The 22629-nt window shown below is 43.8% G+C and overlaps 1 protein-coding gene across 1 annotated transcript in view; it reads left to right on the top strand.

Moving 5' to 3' along the window:
- Positions 1 to 21309: 21309 nt before the first annotated feature.
- The window catches only part of LOC104536835 (tubulin alpha-3 chain-like), a 2322-nt gene continuing 1002 nt past the window's right edge, over positions 21310 to 22629 (top strand). The window contains exons 1-3 of the mRNA XM_010179565.1: positions 21310 to 21514; positions 21737 to 21895; positions 22152 to 22158. Of these exons, the coding sequence (XP_010177867.1) occupies positions 21346 to 21514; positions 21737 to 21895; positions 22152 to 22158 (335 nt within the window). The 5' untranslated portion in view covers positions 21310 to 21345. The remainder of the gene's footprint in view (positions 21515 to 21736; positions 21896 to 22151; positions 22159 to 22629) is intronic.

The following is a 22629-nucleotide window of genomic DNA, read 5'->3' as shown; positions in this document are numbered from 1 at the left end:
TTCTGTGATTCTGTGATTCTGTGAAGTGAGTGATGGAGTGAGAACAGACTCCAGGGACCTCAGATTTTCCTATACTGACTTGAAATTATTTTAAAAACAGTGCAATCCCGTACAGTTTTCAAAATAGGTTGGAATCACAGCCAGAATGAAACCAGAATAGCCGATAAAAACAAGCAAATAATTACATTCAAACAAAAATATGCAGTTCCCTGCTCCCAGGATTGATGCAGGCTTCTTTAGGAGGAAGGTGGAAGGAAATAGCCAAATAAATAGGAACAAAATCTTAAACTAGTCTTGGAGGGAAAAAAATGAAGCTGTGGACGTGGCAACAGGAAAATTAATTGTGTTTTCTGATTAACAAACATAATTAAGGAAACAAAGCAAGAAAAACACTGCCAGCACTGGGGAAGGTTATTTTTATATTATTCTGATTACATGAGACGGTCAGTGCTGGGTGACAGCTTTATTCTGATAGCTATTAGAGGGACAGAAGCAGATAACACTACAAACTAATTATTACTGCAATCTGTAATTTCTCTGCAGGGAACTGGAACTGCCAGGGACCAGGGTGAGAAATAGAAATAACCAATAACAACAACAACAAATGCGAAATTGTGGGGATGAAGGAGGAAAGTGGAACCAATGGGGAAATTATTTTCATAAACCAGAAGTGAAAGGACAGGAAAGTGGTTAAGCTGATTTCATGGACTAACACTGGCAGGGCTTTTAAGGTCAAAACAAAGATTAAAAACAGTCCTGTACAAGGGAAAACAAACAAACCTTATTGGCGTTTGGACAAAATAATACATGTCTGGGTTATCAGCAAATGCTAACAACTATTGCTAGTATTCTTGGAGATTACATGGACCTTTTAAACTGTGAGGGAAACAGAACCATACTGTCACTCCAGATGGGATTTGGATGATTAAGTGTAGCCAGAGATAGCTGAGCTGGTTGCCTTAGGATCCTTTTATAGACACTGGAGAATACCATAAATCCTGGTTCTTTTGGGCAAATGTCTACTTTAGGATGACAGGACTGTCTTTCTGGTGACTAAGCAGGAGTGGTTAGCTTTGCTGGGGACAAAATGACCCCTTATCCTCACTGGCTGCATTGATATAGCTGTACAGGAGCTACTCAAGATTAGCTATAAAGATGTTTTTGCTCCTTGTTGACATGATTTACATGCTGGAGTCACCCTATGGTGACCTGCTTGGGCACCTAGTGTGCTTCCAGCACTTAGGTTACCCATAGCAGTCTACGTCTGACCTAGCGGGTGCCATCAATCCCATCTGCAAGAGGGATTGCTGAGTTTGCAAGAGGATCTGCTGTCCCTTGAAGGGTCCCTGCTTTTCCTTGCTGCATGGATAGATGGGGTTTGTGGGAAGGCTGAACTTGCTCTCTGTTGACCACTCTTGCCTCAGTGAAACAGGTAGATCCTTACCTCAGAAACTGCCTATTTTCATCCTGTAAACCAGTGGTGGGCCAGGATTAAGACAGGAATTTTACTCAGTTGCTTTTTTCTCCTGTTTTAAGAAAATGTCATTGGAATATATAAGAGAAAAAAAATCCAGCAAGCAGGGCCAATCAAGCAAGAGCCTTGGATTAATTTTATTTCCTCCTAGCCTCATAATCAAAGCTGCTCTATGTCTATGTATGTAAATAGTAGATGGCAAATCCTTCTCCTTTCTGGACTCTTCACAAGGGAAAAGAGGACCAGGACTCAGAAGAGGGTCATCACACCAGTCCCAAACTCCTGCAAGCAACCACTTCATAAAACTACTGTACCTCTTGGAAATGGTCACAAAGGAGACAAGCTGCTTCCTTTGGTGTGATGCTGCAGTGGGCAATCATGTTGTCATTCTTTATGCTGCAACCATCCCCAGGGTCAAAGCTGTAACAGGAATGTGTTAAATCGATAAAGCAAAGAATGCTTCCAGAACTTGATCTGTTAAAGGATGCATTGCGTTGATCTGTTGAAATTAGTTCCTGCTGCTGGGAGCTCCTGGTGTAATGGGGGAAAGAGAAAGGAGGAGGCGGGCAGCATCTCTGCTGAAATGAGAGGGGAGGTATTCTTTGCCTTCTCTAATCCTGCCAACAGGCCTTAGAGACAAGATAAATCTATCCACTTGGCAAATGACCTAAAAAACAGTACCACATGACTTTTTACATTGTAATTCCAAACCTCTCTTTTCTCTCCACCCCAATTTTCCTCTTGTGATCTCTTCTGGGACATGAGAGCAGGGGAAACCAATGGCTGTGGCAACCGATATTGCTGTAAAAACAGAAGCCTGCACCTGATAACATCATGAGCGACCTCAGTTATAGGGTCTCAGGCAGAATGTGCATGTGCGCCTTGTAAACTGTTACTCCCCCTCATATACTGTTAGGTTTACTGCTTGTAGTGTGGAAGGTCAAAGTATCATAATGTGTGGGCATTGTTGCAGATTTGTGAGATGGGAAAACATTTTGAAGGGAAAAGATCTATTTTTGTGGATGAGTGTGTCCTTTGCTGTGAATGATCGTGATTGAGTTTTATGGATACGAATGAAGGATCCAGACTTGCTGATATGGAAGACCTCTGTGTATATATGGAAGGAAGCTAGATCTCTCTAGGCCGCTCTTAAGCTGTCCTTGCTCTCAATGCTGGTCTTTGATCAGACAAACTGAACTCCATTTCTTCTCTTCATCACCAGATCAGTCATACAAACATAAGTTTTTTGAGCGATTTTGGTTCCAGATCTGTCTCCTGCCTGTGGGATTCCTTGATATTAGTAAATAATTACTGTAACTCATATTGACTTGGTCTCTGGGTAAGGCTCTGGAGTAGGAAACGCTCTCTGAGGAGCAAGATAATGCAAGGTTGGCCATGGCTGCTGGTTTGGGAAAGCTTTGGCTTTGTGGTGAAACCCATGCAAGGAGGAAAGATAAATCAACTGCAGGAGAAATTACGTTGGCCTGACAGTCTCCACCAGCACTCCATTGGCTACCAGGTACGTGAGACGAATGTGTGACTTTTCATGTGCCTTCTCCATTCAGGGCATTTGCTACTAAATATAGTCACCGAACATGTAAAAACATTAAACAAATGAACCTGTTCTTGCCACCTGTCATACCTTAAAGCAGCAAGTCTTGTTGTCATGCACATGCCTTGAAAATAGATAATAATTCCCTGTAGCGCTGACCTGCTGAAGCTTCCTAGGATGATTGCAAGCACTGTAGAATGTCTTGCCTGAAGTCTCATCAACTGCTGATGGTGGTTTTGTGGTGATCTCAAGGATTTGTTGTAGTACTGCCCTTTAAAGTACAAGATACCCAAGTTCTTGGCCATAATGGGAGTGGCAGCAAGTTTTTTCATGGTATTGGACTGCCTAGGTGATGATGAGAGAGTTTGTCTACACATCTATACAGCAATTGGTAGTGGTGGTTGCTGGCTTTGCAGCAGGGATGGGCACAGCTGTAAAGGGATATTTCACTGCATTGGTGGGACTACTGCCTCAGCAGCCACTCTCTGTCACCTCTAGGTAAAAGTAAGTTGGATTTGTACTGTTATTTAACAGTGCTTTGAAGCAGACTGAATGTTATGAGTAGGTTTTGTGTCACAGATCAGGACCCTTGGCTTGTAGACTCCTGAAGGATTTGCACAGCTGTGGAGATTCATTTCAAAAGAGTCTGGAAGTATGAAGCCTTACATGGTCCTTACTCAAAGTTGACTATTTTAGAATTATGTCTGAATAATAGTCAATACTAGTTCTTCTCAGGCTTCTTGCTCTTCTTATTTTAATACTTTTTATTTTCCTTTTTTCCTCTTTTTGTTACACTTTTACCTTTGACACAATATGTGCTATCTTCTTCACTGCTGTGCCCTTCTTCTGCACATGTTTCCACCAGGGATTATAGAAGTTTATGCTGTACCAGTGACTGTAAGATTTTTTTGTCTGGTGATAGCCAGAAAAAAAAATGTGTCAAATTCTGCAAGAATCCTCCAAGAAGGCTTTACAGGCTCCACAGGTGACCCATTTGAGAGCTTCCCTATCCATCCTTACAATGAGGGTGATTTCCAAAAGTCAAATTTAGCTATTCCTTGCTACAAATTAAACCAAAACTTCTTACCATCCCCTGACAAAGAAGAGTCAACCATTATTCTCTTCCCAAGTGTCCATTAAATGTTGGAGTACTTCTGTGTTCCCCTTATTTTCTTTCTAGATGAAGCAAACTAAGTTCTTCCTTCCTTTCCTCCTTGGTTGTGTTTTCTGAACTATTATAATTTTCACTGCTCTGCTCTGAATGTTTTCTGAGGTGTCAACATCTTTGTGGAAGTCTTGAGGAAATATTAAAGAGATGAGTCCCACACAGGGCCTGGTAGGATCCCACTTCTTGTAGGATTACCTTCTGATATACAATGCACAATAGTTGTTTCCTCATTGAGCCTAGTATTTGACTCGCATAGGTTAACTGTTCTACTGTGATCTCATACAGAACTCACTCTAGTGAAGGTTCCAGAAAATCCTACAGGATGGGATTCAAAATGTTGCCTATCACACCTCCCACTTTCCCTGGATCCAGGGAAAAGCTTTTCTATAAAGTAGGAAAGTGCATCATCTGCATTCTTCATGGCACATCCATGGGGTTTCATGATAAATATGATTTATATCACAGTATAAATCATATAGATGTGCAGGTCATAATTTCTGTGTAACCTAAAATAGTAATTTAGAAATTTCCTCCAAGATCTTCCTGGGCATTGAAATTAGTCTGACTGGTCGTTTGCTGTTTCTTCCTTCTTTCTAAGGCAGCTGTCATGCTCACTGCTCCCCTCTCCTCTGGGACCTCACCATCCCTGAATTATTGAATGCAATGACTCGGCTGCTCAAAGTCACTTCCTTAAGCATTCAGGTTGATTCTGTGAGGTCCTGATGGGTCAGACACATCCGTGTTACCTCCACCTTGATTAATCTGGTCTTCCCTCTCGGGGCTTTTTCTTCTACATCAATTTTATAATTAATTGTATTATCTATCTGATCACAGCTAACTTTTTTTTAAAAAGAAGATAGAAATTTCCTACTATCTTTCTGATAATGTAGTCTACTTTTCACCATCTTTGTGTGACAGGTTGTATGTTTTCCTTCCCCATGAAACAATGGGCTTGTTCTTCCCCCTGTCTTCCTCTTATTCTGAGTGATTTCCAGACCTTTCTTTTGTTGTTGTTGTTAACTAATTCTGTTCATTCTGTATGTTAATCTTCTTGGTTTTATTCCTCCACAGTTGGTATTTTCCTTTATTTTTATATTAAATTTGCAGCCTTCTTTCCCCTTATCTGTAATTCTTCTCTATTTTTTCCCCAAGATATTCAGGCTCTTAAAGCATTCCTGGTACAACCACCTTGGTCTCTTCCCTTGCTTTTTATTTTTCTTTGACACTGGGATTCGCTGATACGTATTTGATATGCTCTTTCAGCAAGAGCCAATATTTATTTCGTTGCTACTGAGACTACCAAGGAAGCAGTATTATTTCACATTTGTTACCTGCTTTGTCAAGTCTATTTCTATTTTGCTGTTCTTACTCCTTTACTTCTTTAAAAAAGTGACAGTTACTGCCATTGAGATAGCCTGGAAGATGCTACCTTTCACCTTTAGATTTTCAGCATTTTTTCCCGTATTTCTTTCCTTCCTCTTCTGAAACAAAAAATGCCTGAAAAATGCAGCTATCACTAGGTCACACGCTGCTGCATTCCCTCTCCAACAAACACTCAACCCATTCAAATCCCCTGGGTCTTGGTCTTGTGCTCTTGATGCCTACTTCATCTGCCCAGAAAGCCTTGTTCCAGCTTTCCCTTACCTTGCAATTGCACTGTGAGATTCAGCTGCTGTTATTTTTTAGCTCACTTGCTATATTTCTTCAAAACTGATCTGAAATGGTCCTCAAGTTACACTCAGAGTTTTTTTTATATGCAAAATGGATGAGACAATGTCCAAAGGAAATAATAAATCATTACTAGCCAATGTAACTACAACACAAAACTTAATTAATTAACACTCACGAAGGAAACTGATACAGATGAGACATAATAATAATAATAATAACAACAACATCATTACAACTGTTATACAAGAGAATTTACTAGTATGCACCCACTTCCTCTGGTGTGATGCTCACCCTACCAAATGTTCCTCTGCATCCTAGGGCTGACAGGTTCAGTGTCCCTTGTGCACAATCAGGGAGAAAGTTATGATGAGTTGTGATGATCCTGAAGTCTTCCCTGGCAGAAGTGTGATGTCTGTGGTGGGATTTCTTCCTCCTCACTCCTGGGTCCTCCAGGGGATATCTTCACCTCCCATTTTCCCACTGCCTGCTCCCTTCTCCCTGGTCCCCAGCACCAGTGGCAGAGCTGCCCAGTGTCCAGACCAGGCACACAAAGATCTGATGTTTGCTGGGCAGTGCCCGCCTGGGGCAGCAGCCCTTGGCCATGTGGGGTGTCTCCAGATTGGGCTCAGGCAGGTTGGGCATGAGCCTTTGGCCATGGGACACTTGTGATCATGGGGACACTCAGCTCAGGGCAGAGCAAACCGAAAGATGTCCCTGAGACTCTGTAGTGTTGGTTCAGTGCAAGGTTGGGGACCTTCTGCTACTGACAGAAGAAAGTCATATTTTCTGGGCTGTACTCATTGAAGGTGAACTGCCAGCACCCAAAACAAGGGGGATGCAGCCAGATGAGGAATATCACTGCTGAATCTTGTCCTTATCTGACTCTTGTCATGCTGGTGCAGTTCCTTACAGTGGCAAAAGTCTAACCAAGACCCAGAGAGGTTCACACACACAAATCACTTCTGTCTGGCTCACTGAACTGCATCAGCTCAGGCCAGGCAAAAGCAAGGGTTGGTTGAAGGGTGTGAATACGACTGCAAGGCTGCAAGGATGAGATGGAGGAGAGGGATGATATGGAAGCTGGATACTTGTTACAGTAACAGCAAGCTGCCCCATTCCAGCACACCCATAGAAGCTCACAGCTCCCTCCAACCTCAGGGCACCACTACAGATGTCCTCCTGCTCTGCAGGAGTTTGCATTGACCAGTGAGCAATGCTCATCAGTGCAGTCCTGGGCTGCTGCTTTTATATTCATGCATGTCTCTGTAATGTCACACAGAGAAATGCGTTTGCAAACAGAACTTCAGGTAACTAATACTTCCCTTCAGTACAAAGGCTAGCAGATAAGTAATTGCTGGAGGGAGGTATGTTCAGAGGGTTTTCAAACTTTGATGCCCTGTGATTTGTAACTCTCTGTAGTTGAAACTTGCAGTCTCTTCTTTGCAGCACTATTCTTCAGGGGAAAGAAACCAGTCGAAAGGCTCTTGCTGATTTCAGTGGGGTTTTGACCAGACCCTCAGTGAACGTTTAAATGACTTTAAGTGAGCTAAAACTTCACACATTCTTTTTTACCCCATGCAGCGGCTGATTGCTCCGAAGTTTTGTAGTTCTCAGCTTGCTGGAGAATTGAAGAAACTGTGTCACCTTGCGCGACTGAATGTTGTCCTTCCCTCATGCTTTTAGTTCCCTGTTTTTTATTTTATAAGCTAGATGACAATATTTGCTATGTTAGGGAATACATCTTAGTGTTTGGGTGTGCTCCAATGAGCCCAATGGGATTCTGATCCTGCACGCAGCCTTGGGCACCGCTGAAAGCCAGATAAATAATCACAGCACAAAATAGGAGACATGACTGATTTTCCAGTTGTAAGCTGCTTTCTGTCTGGTTGCTTAAAACTTTCTCCTATTCATGAAATGTGGCTTGCCATACAAACTGGCTGAAATTGGTTTTGGCTTCCTCACTGGATGTCTGAAGGCTTCATGACTGGTGTTTTCCTATTTAATAGAAAAATGATCGATCACAAGGAAGGGACAGATCCACATCTGGTATGAACATTTAGGAACTTCTGACACTCTTACCCTTACCCTGTGATAATCCTGTGACTCACAGGAAGAATTCAGCTGCAGTAATAGCAGTGACATTAACTCCCTACTTCTTTACAAATTCACTTTCCTTGCTCTGTCCTTGCTGATTACAACAATGTGTACAGGACTCTTGCCACATATGTGTGGGTAATATAAAGCATCACACAGCTAATAGAAGGGGAAAAGAAAAGGTGCCGTTCAAAGATAAATCATGATCTTGCTGTCAAGGTGACTCCAGATGTAGTTCAGATGCATTAACTAGAGAGAAAACAGAAGCGTGCAGTGAGTGTATTGCTCAGGGAAGCATAGATTTTAATGTGCTGAAAGGCAACCTAAGGTGAGGAGGATGAAGGGGGACCCTTTGGCCATGGAGAAATTGTTTACAGAGAAACCCCAATAAAATTAAAAAACTCAATCAGGTTGTGCTTCCAGGCATGAACAGCCGGAGTCTGCTACACCACTGCTACTCTGAAAAGAGTCAGTGGCCAACACTAAGCAGTTCTGCAAGAGAGACATTTGTAGGGTACATACAGTGAATGATCATCACCCTAATTTCAAGTGAGGTGAAAAGAGCAATTAAACCACTTTATAGTGCAATAACTGGAAGCAACAGAATCCACTACCCAAAGCAATGGCCCAACCAGCAGGTGGGCTGTGTGGTCTGAGATCCAGGCAGGGAACACACGCTGGCTCCTCAATTTGGCTATCTAGGAATTAAATATCTATTTTTTTCTCAGCTCCTTCTGCAGTCAAAGCAGATACATAAGGCAGTTTACTCCTTGCACCTTAAAGTGGAAGTTTTGTTCTCCGTCGATTTTGTCGTGTAAAGTTAGATTATATGAACTTCTGGGCAACAGAAGGTGAGATATGCTCTGTCTTCACAGGCCCATGAGGCACAAGGCAGGGAGACTGGGAGAAATCTAGCAGTGAGAAGGTGAAGTAGACAGGATCCTGACCTGGGGCAGAGATCTCTGGCCACTGAACTTGTACCACGTGCAGGATGGGGAATTGTCTGTGAGAGAAGAGTTCCTGGTATTTTTACTTACTCTGTATGCAGGATTGCATGCCAAAGGGACTCCAGACCCAGAGGCGCTGACTCTTGCAGGACCTTGCTGGTACGATTCGGGAGTGGAATACAGAAGGCAGAAAAAAGCACTTGAATTCAGATATTTGCACTGTACGTCTGTGTCTGAGTGAGTCACCCTTGGTTGTCCTATAGCACAAGGAGAGAAAGAAGCTTCTATTTGGTACATCTACCTGAGAAACAGAAAAGCTGTGCCCCGAAAACTCGGGGGGGAGAGTGGGTTGTTTGTTTGGTTGGTTGTTTTCCTCTGAGAAAGGAGGCATCTGAGGGTGACTGGCTGAGATGGAAATGTCATTAGGGCATCTAAGATGCCCAAGGGCATCTTCATTCCCCCTCTCCCCACCACCTTCTCCTTTCTCCCTGGTCCCCAGAAGAGCAAGAAGGAGTTGCTGTATTTTAAAACAAAGCAGCAACAGCTCTGTCTCTGTGAATGCAGAGTCCCTCAGGGTCTCTTGGGACTGCTGATGGATAAAGGTATGCTCAGGGTAGGTAATCTAAAGAGGACGGGGATTTCTGGATAGGAGCTGCTCAGCTTTGCTGTGACCGAGGATCTTCAGTTCATGCCGATGGGCAAAGCTTTAAGGGAAAAGAATGGTACCCGTGAAGCTCAGGAGCCTCTGGGATTAGGTGATGGATGAGTGGGGATTTTCAGGATCGCTGTTTTAGAGTTAGGTGCCTAAATTCTCTATAAATCCCCTTTTAGGATTGTAAATCCATTGTGAATGCTCTCGGTAAATAGGATTGCAGCCAAAAAGTACCTGGCTTGTGTCAGCCATTTCTCTTCTCCAGAAATTAATCCTGCAAAGGCATGAATATCAGCTAGTCTGTGGGTGCTGAGTCTCGAGCACTGTGAGCCCCAGAAGACGGATGATGGACCAACAGAACTGCTACCTGGTTATTGCTCCTGTGGAGACCTTGCTGCCTGCTGCACCTCTCCTGCAGTGAGGCAGGGACAAGGTAGGAAAAGAAGAGATTTTCAGCCTCCCAAGATAATAAAGAGAATTGATTCATCCCATTACAAGCCAGGTAAGGCAGAAGAGAGAGGAGCCCTGGCTTCTCCACAGCACCAGTTTCAGCATCTATCCCCAGAGCTCAGAGCTGCGGGGTGCTTTGAGTCCTGCCTTGTACGCCCTGGGAAACTGCTCTGTGTAGCAGGTTGTTTCTATCGCAAGGGAATCCTCATTGCCACTGAGATCCATGCCTTCATCTCAGAGCATCGATCCTAAATACACAGGGGAAGATGAGGACAAGGTCTCCGGTCCTCCCTTCCTGCCAGGCGAAAGCAGGCAGAGATAAAAGAGAGTTAGCCTCACACCAGGGCATCTTTCTCAGTGTTCCCCAGCCCCAACACACCACCTTTTCTTTCCTCTTTTTTTTTTTTTTTTTTGCAATTTACATTTTTCATTCATTTACACGTGACGTTAATCTTTCCTTAATCTCCAATTCCTTGGGGTGTGTGTGGGGGATGAATTCCATTTGTTTTTGTTCCACTCTGTCAGACACAGCAGCTATAAGATTAAATGATAACTGTGGACCTAATAATAAAAATACAATATAATGTAATGAAAGTAATGTAGATCTAATCCTCTATTTTATTGCATCCTGAGTGCCTTTGGTGCCATTATTTTTTCCTATGCCTCTGTCTTTGACTTAGCTGCATCTTTTCAAGGAAGCAAAGGGATTTGTAAAGATTATAGTATTATTCTGTTGAGCACAGACTTGCTGTGGGGCACCTTTAATTACAAAAGACTATCACTGCTTATAGGGATGTGTGTCTATATATGTGCGTGGTGGTGTGTGGTGTGCGAGGAAGATATTTCAAGCACCCCAAAGCACTAACGCCAGCTCAGGCAGTTATACCTGGGCAAAGCTGCTCTCTGCTTCTTTATAGTGTATTTTTCATGCTTCTTGATGCAGTTCCTTTCCCCCTGACACTTTCTTTTCACATTGTTACTTTTATTGTTTTAATCCTTGTTTGGGGAGAAACTTTAGAAGTGTTTAAAGCAGGAACACCTCTCTGTGCAACCTCCCTCTCTGGTTTCATCCGCAGCCATGGCTTGCCCCGTTTTTCGGGTAGCGACGCTTTAGAGATCTCTGAGGTGCGAGGTAGCCTGCCCTTTCTGACCTGTGCTGCCCTCACCATCTCCCTCTCTGTCTGGATCATGCTGGCAATGTTACTTTGAATGCTGGAAGTGACTGTCTCAAAGTGCTTAGCAGCACAGTCAGCCCTTAATGGCAAGGACAGTTCAGATGAGGTCTGGGATGGGGAAACAGCTGGCCTAAGATCTTCCATAGGGTCAATGGCAGAGATTTCCCACAGCTGCAGGTTCATGTACCCAGCTCTGCTGACCTCAGTGAAGAGAGGGAAGCAGCAGGTAAAGTGCCTGGTTTATTGTCCCTGTGTGCACTTGCAGAGGTGTGTTGGGCAGGATGTGGAGATCGACATTACCCTGCCGCTGGGTTTAATCCTCTGATTAAACTATCGACTACATACAGCTTGCAGGATCCCAGAAAGACTCTCACCTTGTACTGTACCTCCCACTTTGGGATCTCACTTGCCACTTTTAAAAGTAGGGTTGTCTTCCAGTTTTCTTCTCAATTTCCCAATGCTCTGACACAACTTGTTCTCCTCCTTTAGTCCTCCTGGTCCATGAAATATTCATCCACTTGCTACATACAGAGATGCTAGGAAAGATCTTGGACATCAAGCAGAAGAGAAATCAAGAATTCATCTGCCAAAAAATAAATCAAACAGAAAATAAATTTTTATTCTGCATCAAGATGAAAGCAAAGCCTTTGAAATGTTCCCCAGAGAGGTATGCAATAGAAAGAAAATGTTTTCTACCCTAGATATCAAGAACTCACCTGAGATGGGAGCAGTCAAGGCTCTTTTGTCCTGGAAAGGACCAGAATGTGGATCCCTCACAGGATCAGAGCAGCCTCCTACTTTCAACTGTTATCTCCTTTTGGTTGTAGACAAGTCTTGTTTTATGCAAATAAGTGAATGCTCACTCAGAGGACTCAGGTCAGCACCCTTGGAGCAGGAGCAGGTTCACTATCAGGTGCCAGCCTTGAACTCAGCCTTGTCATAACCACAGGAGTTATCAGTGGGATCCCACAGTGGAATCAGTTACTCTGACATCCTGGATGGACTCAAGTCCAGATGCAGAAGTCTTAGACAGAACTCACTTGGCTAAACATAACTATCTGGGAACATTGGAGATACCTGAAGTCCTTCAACTGGTCTCCAAACACTTGTATAGAAGACAACATTGCTCCAAGTCCTTGACATGCCTGCTGGGACCACATCAAATATCTCAGTGCATTTCAGACACATGTTTAGGCAACAAAATCATCCTTTAGCATCTGTGGACATCAACACCTAAATGTAAATGTCTTAATCTACAAATTAATCTCTTGCGCCCCTCTGACCCCGACAGGACCTAAGAAACCATTTTAATATCATGTTCATTAGAAACCCTCTGGTGTCAGGTGAACTTTTGGCTCCTGTGAATTGACATTTGCTGATGGAAAACCACATTGTGGGAGAATGAACTGACAGCTTCTCTCATCACCTTCATCTTTGAGTGTTCATTGAGCAGTGAGCACATTGGAGCAGTGAGCACATTGGTGCTCCTCCATCAGCCTCAACCCCTCGGGGTTCCTTTGACCGGTAGAAAACATCTAAGGAATGAATTATCTAAACCAGTCAATGGACTGAGGCTAAAATCTTTCTTGTTGTTGAGAACAGCGGATGCCTTCTAAGGCTGGATACAGATTTTGCATGTCTAAAGGTAGGTGAGATGAGTTGCATTCTGGATATGGATGTAGGCATCAGATAATTGTATAGTGTTTCTATTCAAGGCATGAATGACAACCTACATCACCTCTTACCCCTGGTCATTCTGGCAGCCTCTGCTCAGTCTCCTGTAAATCAGCAGGTGGAGAGGGTGCAGTTCAAGTGCCCAAACACAGACATCTAGTTGAGTTGTCCTAGAGCATCCCCAGATGGCTCTCTAGAAAAGCATGGATTTCCAGTAGGTTTAATGCCTTAGATTAGTCCCATACGTGTATCTCAGGGCAGTCAGGTGGCATTAGATTCCATAAAGCTTTGCAGACCTCAACTTGGTTCCCTCTTGTACCTCAGTTTCCACTCAATGAACCTCTGTGCTTCCAGCTTTGCCCTCTTTGTCTGCCTCACCTGCTCAGGCTTTGAGCTTCCGCCAAACACAGATAACTTCCTGCAAAGTGTTCAGTCACTTGAACTGAGGGAAACCAAAACCTGAGAGCTAGATCCAACTCCAGATTCACTGTAATTTTATGTGTAGATACATATTTCTTTATTTCACATTGAAACCAGTCTAGCAAGCATAGCTGGGTGAACTGGCCATGCAATTCAGCCTCCTACTTGCTCTCCTGACAATGATTCCTTCCTCTGGAGAGCACCAAATTGCTAGTCTTCTGCTTGTTAGTGGGACATGCATACTATTTATGTGCTTGAGATATGCCTCCAGTGGTGTCTATCAATATTGCAGCACTGACAAGAGCAATGCTAACATGATTTACAGAAATATATCTGCTGGGATGTGACCTCCAGCCTGCTGGATGCAAAGCCCAATCGCTGAACTGTTTGAGCATTAGGCGAATGCAAATCCCAACTGTTGGAGGTTGTAGAGATAGTCTCTAGAGGGAGACATGATCATACTGATTTCATCAAGGTGTTGCCTTCTGTAGAGCTGTGCCTTTTGGAGCACCAGGGACCAGCACCCACAGTGTCAGCTTTGCAGTCTGACCCCCTCAGGCTGGTCTTTCATCAGCTGCAGTGAAGGCTATGCTTGGATTACTGTGTCTTCCTTCTTTTCCCAACATACTCTTTTTCCATCTTGATTTTTTTTTTTCAATCAAGCCAAAAATTGTATTAAGGAACTATACTCAGACATAAAACTCTCCCAACAGCGGTTCCTTCATTCAGACAGTGCCTTTGGGTGTAGCCTGCAGATTGGACTAAAAATGCTGAATACGGTCTTCTAGATAAAAAGGGAGGGAACGGTGTTATGATGTCTGAAGCAGCACTTTGTATATATGGACTGCTTAGCTGAAAGTCTTAAAAGGAGGGCAGTTGTTATCCACAGTTCTTTATGAACACATTGCCATATTTCTGCAAATGCCAATCTTGTCTGTCATTTCTGTTCTGCAAAAAGGAAACTGAGACACTATGAGATCATGTGCTTTGCTTAAGGCACCACAGCAAAGCCTTGTCAAAGACCAGATGAAAGTAGTATGTGGGCTCCTGCTGCTTCACCTCTACCTTTGAACATGGTAAAACAAGGACTTTGCATGACCTCAAAACAGGATTTAGCAGAAATTCCCTTATATTCAAGACTGCTGGGACCTGTACTCTGCAGGTGCAAAGTTTTGGGCAGCTGTGAAGAATGGAAATTACTGAGACATTAATATATTGGGTTTGGTTTTATTTTCTTTTCTCTTTTTATTCTGGGCCTCCTTAATGTGATCCTGTAACTAGGAAGAAATTGTCCTACCAACAGCCGCAGGAAACAGAGACTAAAGTGGTTTGATTCATATTGCAAATTTTGCAAGCCTGTAGTAAAACTTCAGTAAAGCCCACCATATTCAACTGAGTCAAGAAATACACACTGAACTTCCAGCATGAGACTTACCCATAACTATCTGTTCAGGGAGAAGTTTTCCCTTTCTCCTTTCCCCTTCTGCAAAGCAATACACCCTCCACACTGAAGTCTTTTTTCCCATAATGACATCCTGAGTGATTTCTTTATCAGTTGAGCACTTGAACGTTGGTGTCTCTTGTCCTGATCTGTGCTGCTCTGTCTCCAATTTGCTATCAAAACATAAGAAGGCACTGAAGCAGAAGACAGAAGACTCTGGATTGCCGAACTGAGTTGGATGCCATGCAATCACAAACCTTGATCATGACTGTAGCCTTACTTGGTGGTTATCTTCTTACACTGGGAAAATACAGTAAATGGTGCAGTGATAGGTTTTCAACCTGTCCACCGTGGTAGGGAGCTTTCCCTCTGGCAAAGCTCCAGCCCAGCTTGAATACCTGAACTTGTTTACCTCTTGGGACATCCACGCAGAAGAAGCTGTCCTCTGGCAAAGCTGATTTCACTGACTCTGCAGTTCATGGAAGGAGCGGTCAGCTGTGTTTCTCATTCTGTCCTACACTGAAAGATGGCATTTGTGTTAGAGTCTTTAATATGTGCCTGTGAGATACTTCTGCCTTGACCTTTAAATGCAATTACAATAAAACAACTCTGTACACCCTCAGACAGATAAAAGCACAAGAAAAAATATATAATGAAGGTATAGCTACAGTAAAAAATTATCCATTGCAGACATAAGGTGTAATGTAATGAAGGACACTGAAAAAGAGAAAACTGCCCTCTGCATTCCCTTCTCTTGTGCAAAATGTAGAAGGGCCCTTAATGCCCACAGAGTGGTTGGGTGTCTGTCTTACATCTCATTTGAAAGGCCATCTTACACAATTAGCCACCTATTAGTGGTGGTTAATTGGCATCTAAAAGACATCAGGATTACAGTTAAAGCTAAAAGTCAATTAATGGCTCCTAGCTTTGCTCCAGCCGGTGTTAAAGTGCAGGAGCAACCACCATCCCAGTGACATGCTGATTTTTTCCAGCTCCCAAGCCACTGCTGACTGCTCTCTCCTCCTCTTCCCTGACAGTATCAATCATTATGATTGATGCTAAATGGCTGTGGTTTCCTAATGTCGATGGGCTTCCTCTTGACTTCCAGGGGATTTCTCCCTCCAGTGGTGACCTCTTGCTGCGGTTTCAACAGAAACTCATGGTTGAAGGTAGCAGAAGGGTTTGCTGGGGTTTAAGCACTTCAGTCCTTAGGTTTCCAGTCTTCAAGGGCTGCGCTGAGGCACTCATGGCACTCAGTCTTGGAGGGCAGATCGGTATGAGAAAGCCAGCCCAGGCAGGCAGGTGGCTGCTCCAACTTGTTCTTCTGGTTGATATGAACAGCATGAAACCACAAACAGAAAGCAGATTGTCTGGAAAAAGTTAGATATCAGCACTGCTTTGTGTAACATTATAGCCAAAAAGAAAAATCTTAAAACAAGAGCAGGAAGACAGACCATTTTCCCTGCAGAGCATCTTCTTGATGTTGCTGACAGACCATTTACCCTTGCACATTGCTTCCCATGTCACTGCATCAGGGGTATATCTTTCTGAGTAGGGTAGGAAAATATCCAGACAGACAGCAGAATCTGGGGAGCAGAGGGAAAATCTGTTTTGTTTTGGTTTAGTTTGGTTTATTTTGGTTTGTTGTTGTTTTAATGAAGCAAATAATTCCATCACACCGGTGTGCTCAGAAGCCTCATTTCCCCAGTGACTGGCATTCTCAGTTTGAGTGAGGCAACATCTCAGAAGGTGAAAACTCCAGCCAAATCTTTTCTAGTGGTGGGACCACTGGGATGCACTTGCTCCCATGTGGATTTCCAAGTGTTTCATAGAGGGTAAACTAATTTTGTAAGCTTTTTCTCAGAGCAAAGGTAGACTTGTGTCCTTTACTTGTCTGTAAGCTGCTTCAAAACTTGTCAGACCTCCACCTTCCTGATGCCATTAACTCTTCATCACATGTGGCAGGAACTGGTCAGAATCAAAGAAGAAATTCTTAAGAGCTAGGGAAGTGCATACAAGTAGATGTGTCGATAAATATACAGAGACACTTCATAAGTTGTATTATAAATGTGCAGGTTCTTGTTTTCCCATTAAAATTCAAGTTAATTTCCCTTTGACAGCTCATGAGAGAGTGTAACTATGGACCTCTAAAGCAAAGTGCTGCTCAGTTTTGAGAAGGATTTTGTCTGTCTAGAACCTGCTTCCCCAATATTGCAAGGCCTTGAAGAAAACCAAGTGACTTTTGGATCTGTGTCTGGAGATGGGGATACGCATAAGGAGCAGAGGGGAGTCATCCCAGTTAGGTTCACAATAGGAGAACAAACTAGGTACCATTTTGGGTTGTGCCAGCTAGTACTCCCAGACAGTACCCAAGCCTGGTTATGGGGTAAGCATGAATCGAAGAGATGTGTCCCTGGAGATGTGACCAACCCTTCCTTGTGCTAATGGTGTTTAGTTGCACAAATCTGAGTCATATTACCCCAGTAAGCTGCAGGGTCAGAGAACAGAAGCTGGTGTAAATGTGTGTGAAGGACATAATAACAAAAACCAGGAAACTTCTGTCTCACTATGAAAAGGAGGAGAGGGAAATTTCTGAGAAAGGGAAGGCTACATGTGTTTGTAGTCTCCTTGGCAAGTGCATAGCAAAGGAGCAGCTCCCTGCCCAGAGCAGAGCAGGTGATGCCAGCCTTAAAGAGGTTCTTACCAAACAACCCTACCCATACCAAAGGCCAGAAATGTCTTGTGGCTCCCTGACAGCAGCTCATGTTGAAGTGCCACCTGCATCAGCAAGGGCAGCACTTACAAACTCCACTGACTACATGGAGTTTGCCTAAGCATAAGCACTTAATGCAATTTGAGACTCCCTGTGGTACCCAGCTCATCCCCATGGGACTGGAGATATGACACTGGATCCTCTGGTGATTTGAGCCCTTCAGAAACAAAGGTTGAAGGCAAGTGGGATATTTCTGGCGATCTCAAATGTCAGACTTCTGACGCACATGGAGACACTTGTAAGTAGACACCTAAATTTAGGTGTCTTGATCAGTGAGGTGAGTCCTATCCCTCCTTTAGAGAATGGGAATAGGCTGTGGTTATTATAGTGGCTATTACCAAGTAATATGAACTCTCTCCAGAATGACACAAGAATGACTACACTGACAGATTGTTTACCCCAGTATTGTGTCTCCAGTCATGACAAGCAGAGGCAAATATAAGAACAGGGCACACATTAGAGTGACCATTCTCCAAGCTTGGCCCCTCATCTGAAGTGGTTTATGAGCAAAAATCCCATTATAGCTCCTGAAGACTAAGTAAACTTACTTTTCCTCCTTACAGTCATTGCTCTCAGTTTTTACACTAAAGGTTAAGAATAAGTTTTTTTCCACAGCATCTTAAAAAACATGTGCATTGAGTCCCTTATCCACTCTGCACTGGAATATTTATTGCAGGGGTTCTGTAGGACCAGGGTTAAGGTCAGACCCAGCACACTTTTTCATGACAATGAGTTGACTTCTCTGTTGGTTATCACCACTATGATGCATCCACAACTTTTCTATTCTGAGTACAGTTTTACAACTGAAATAATATGGTCACCAGATGTTCAAAAGCTGTCCCTCTCATGTTCGTCAAGGTCTTTTTCTCCATCAAGATGCACATGCCTTGAATCCCTGCTGCTTGACTCTGGTTACAGAAAGGACACAAACTGTGCTCCCTGTCTTTATTTTTTTGAAAAAGGTAAATGAAGATTAAAAAATCAATAAACAGTGGCAGCTGGTGAGCTGCCTTCACCCAGAAGATGCAGTTATGTCTGTGTATTATTAAAAACAAAACAAAAGAAAACACAAACAGCATCGGTGAAGAAATTCAGCACAAACAACAAAAAAAGCCTGATCTTTGGTTTGCATCTTTCCTTTTGGGGAAGCCACCATTCAGATCAATAGCACTTTAAATTTGGTTGGTCATGGATGATGAAAAATTTTAAATGGGATAAAATTGTTTTCTTCCTCTGAAAGATAGTCTCTGATTCTAGAACTACTTGTCTGATGGAGAACTAAAAAACCTCAGCATGAGAAGTCTCCATATGAGCAAGATGAGAAAGAGATGGGCTTAGGAATTTGGGTTCAAGCACACATTTTAGCATCTTTTTATTTTATTTTATTCTGAGGCATGGACCGTCTTTTTTGCATCAGGCCTGTACAGGACCTAGTATAATAAAGGGCCAAGAAATAGTTGAGACTGCAGGGTTAGACCATGCTCCTCAAGACAGAGAGCACCGGGGACATAGTGACTTTACAGAGAGTTGTATCAAGAGCTGAGGTCTCACACTATCCAATACAACCTTATTATCCACCACCCCCCTTCCCATTCTTTGATATAATACAGAGATATCATTCCCTTAGGCTATGGACCACTCCTGTAAAATGTCCACAAATGCCCACAAAATGTCATAGAATCCTCACCACCCCTGTAAAATGTCCACAAATGTCCACAAAATGTCATAGAATCCTCAGATCATTAAAGTTGGAAGAGAACTCTAGGATCATCAAGTCCAACCATCAACCTAACCCTACCATGGCCACTAAACCATGTCCTGAAGTGTCATAACCACACACTTTCAGAACACCTCCAGAGATGGTGACTCCACCACCTCCCTTGGCAGCCTGTTCCAGTGTTTGACAGTGCAATGTCTACTGAGTTCATTTAGTTCATGACTTTGGGCTCCATCCATTAGGGTGGTCACTCAGGACAGGACAGGTCATGTATTGGGGAGTTACTACTCCCCAAAGCCAGGTCAGGTTGGGTCACTGCTGCACTTGTACTCCTTCTTTTAAGTCTTGTCCTCCACCAGTTCAGATGGTCCCTGCTGTAGTGATTCCTATAAAATGCAACTCAAAATCCCTGGCTAAAACACTTTAAAGGCATGTCCATTACAATGCACATTTCCAACCCTGAAAATGTAAAAGAAAATCTTAAAAATGAGCCTCATTCTTTAAAGATATCAATCAATCAATAGATAAATACATAAATAAGCCTACCCACATACTCCTTCCCTCCAAAAATGTATTCAAAACTCTTTTCATGGTTTCACAGAAAGTGCACTTAGATTTAATGGGGATAACGATACTGAATGAGTATTTCAAAGCTAAATAAACACCAAACTCCATGGGTCTGCAGATGCAAGTCATTCAAACACCTTGATTACCCCACAGGGTGATCTCTCCCAAGGCAGAAACACCTGAACCCTTTGCCAGCAGGTGCCTGCATGGGGAGGGGTTAGGAGAAGAAGTGAGCTCTTTAGCAAAGAGCTCTACCTGCTATAAAAGGCCCAAGAGGGAAGCAGGTAGAGTGTGCTCTCAGTGAGGTGGTTGTGATTGTGAAGAGGAGCTTGGGTGGTTCAGAGCCATGGTGAGTAGTTGTGGGGCTTGGGTTTGCTTTCTGACAGCTATGGTTGGTTCTTCTAAGACTCTGCAGGATGATGAAGGTGGAGGTGGCTTTTATTTACAGCTGGGACAAGGAGTCTTGCCTTTCATTGTGGGTTTCTTTGGAAGTGAAAGTGGTTGTGAGCCTTGGAGAAGCTTTGTGATCCCTGGGGAAGGGACTCCTGGGTCTGTAGAGCTCATGCTTAGCAGAGAAGAGACTCCAGAAATGAGCTGGCCTTGCAAGACTGATGTCTACCTCCTTTTGGCCTGAGGATAGCTACCCTACTGAAGTGCTTTCAGACCTGCAATGTAGTCCTGCATGAAGATACTTTAAGTATCTTGCTGTTAGCATTTGATGCAGGGCTGAACTAGGTGCCCATTTGGTGCTGCTGTGGGGCTGAGGGAAACCTGGAGCAGAAGGTGAAGGTTTCTCCTTGTGAAGCTTGGTTCAGCATCCCTGTTGTGGCCCTGGTATGAGAGGTGCCTAAGGCTATCCTGAGGCTGTTTGCATAGGAAGAGAAATGCAGTGGTGGCTGAGGGCTGATGTGTTTGAGGCCATCCCTCAGGGCAGATACCTCTGTTACGGTGTAGGATGCTGCTGCTCTGTTCCTGTGCTTGGTGAGCATCCTTGCTGTGCTAGGCTCTCTTGCACAAAGGTAACTCAAGAGTTGCTGTGCTGGGTCTCCAGCCCAGTGTCCTGCCCAGGCCCCTGCTAAGAGCAAGTGGTAAGGGCAGGCTAAGCCTTGGGTAACCTCATCTGAGGCTTTTCTAGTTTGTAGCTCAGGCTTTCCTAAAATGGCTGTGTGGGGTTTTTTTCTCTTAGTAAACCTCAGTGGAAGTCTCCTGGGAACAGAACTGTTGAGCAATTTAAGGACAGTGCTGAGATGGAGAGGAACCTCCTGCAATGTCCTAATCTCTGTATCTGCCTTCATGGGCAATTATTGCAATATTTCTCTGAAAAGCTAATGCATAGCTGTTGCTTGTTCAGCAGCCCTTGGGTGCCTCCTAGGGAGAAAATGCCCTGGCTGCCACCAAGCTGGGCTAATGTTCCTCTTGGTAATAGACTGTTGGCCATGTGCTCCATAAAGACACCTACAAGTGCCAGCTTAAGTCTAATTCCTCTATGGGCACTCTTAACCACCTCTTCTTTCCCATCCATATCCAGAGGGAGTGTATTTCTGTCCACATTGGTCAGGCTGGTGTCCAGATGGGCAATTCCTGTTGGGAACTGTATTGCCTGGAGCATGGGATTGAGACAGATGGCACCATCCCCTCAGGACAAGTAGACTCTTCCTTTGGGACCTTCTTCAGTGAGACGGGATCAGGGAAGTATGTGCCCAGAGCAATATTTGTGGACCTGGAGCCCACTGTCATTGGTAAGTCACGGAAGAGCTCTAAACATCTTGGGGGAAGGAGGGGTGGAGGTGGAATTAGTCAGGGGGACACCTTCCCTTACCTAAAGTGTAGCATTGGCCACCTAAACTGTTGGTGAGGCTACAGGTTACATGGGGAAACTGCATCTGCTTTGGTGCAAGTAACTTGGCAGACAGTGGATCTTGTGTCAGTGACACTCATGAGATCTCAACTTTTCCCTCTAGATGAAATCAGGAATGGGGCCTACCGCACACTCTTCCACCCAGACCAGCTCATCAGTGGCAAAGAAGATGCTGCCAACAACTATGCCCGAGGCCACTACACCATTGGGAAGGAGATCATTGATACTGTTGTTGACAGAATTCGGAAAATGGTAACAACCTTATGGAGGGTCTTCTGCTTTAGCAATCAGATTGCTGTTGCCTTGGCCAACAAGAGATACGATGTGGGAGGAGGAGATCTTGGTCAGCTTGGCTGTGCTATTATGACCTGGAACAGCATAATGGGATGGATGTGGGTGTATGTCTTGCTGGGTGGGACTTAAGAGGTAAAACAAGGGACTAAAGATGTCCTCAGCTGAAGCAGGGAAGCAGGCAGCAATGATGTAATTGTCCAGGCAAGATGGTTTTCTGCTAGTGGGTGCAGGGTCTGCTGTGTCAGTCCTGATCCAGCATCTCATCCCAACCAATGCCACAGCTCAGCTGTTGGCTACTGTGTCCCCTTCCCTTGTGTGGTTTCTGCTGGAGTAGAAGGTTTCACCCATGTAGATGCTTAGAAGTGCTGTGATAACATTAAGATCTTCATTTAGGTGGAATCTCTTAGTGACTTTCAGACTTTTCCTTATGTTCTCATTGATTGCTAGTATAGGGAGTCTCTCTTTGGGCCAAAATATTATTCCTTCAGGCCAGGCCTTTCTTCCTGCTAAAAAAGGAGATAATGTAGAAGCAGCTGCATTTGCTATGCCTCACAGACCTCACTTATGAGAAGGGGAAGGTGTGTGTAAGCGGTAGGTTTTTGTGTTTGTGGGGTTTTTTAAGGCCTTTTAACTTGATTGCTGGATACATTATCTCAGCATAATTGAAGTCCAATGAGACCAGAGTAACTCTGGTAACTTGAT

This window comes from Mesitornis unicolor, unplaced genomic scaffold (assembly GCF_000695765.1).
Source record: "Mesitornis unicolor isolate BGI_N332 unplaced genomic scaffold, ASM69576v1 scaffold1260, whole genome shotgun sequence".
Lineage (NCBI taxonomy): Eukaryota > Metazoa > Chordata > Aves > Mesitornithiformes > Mesitornithidae > Mesitornis > Mesitornis unicolor.
Note: the sequence above shows the minus strand (reverse complement) of the source record. Positions and strands in the feature narration are given on the sequence as shown.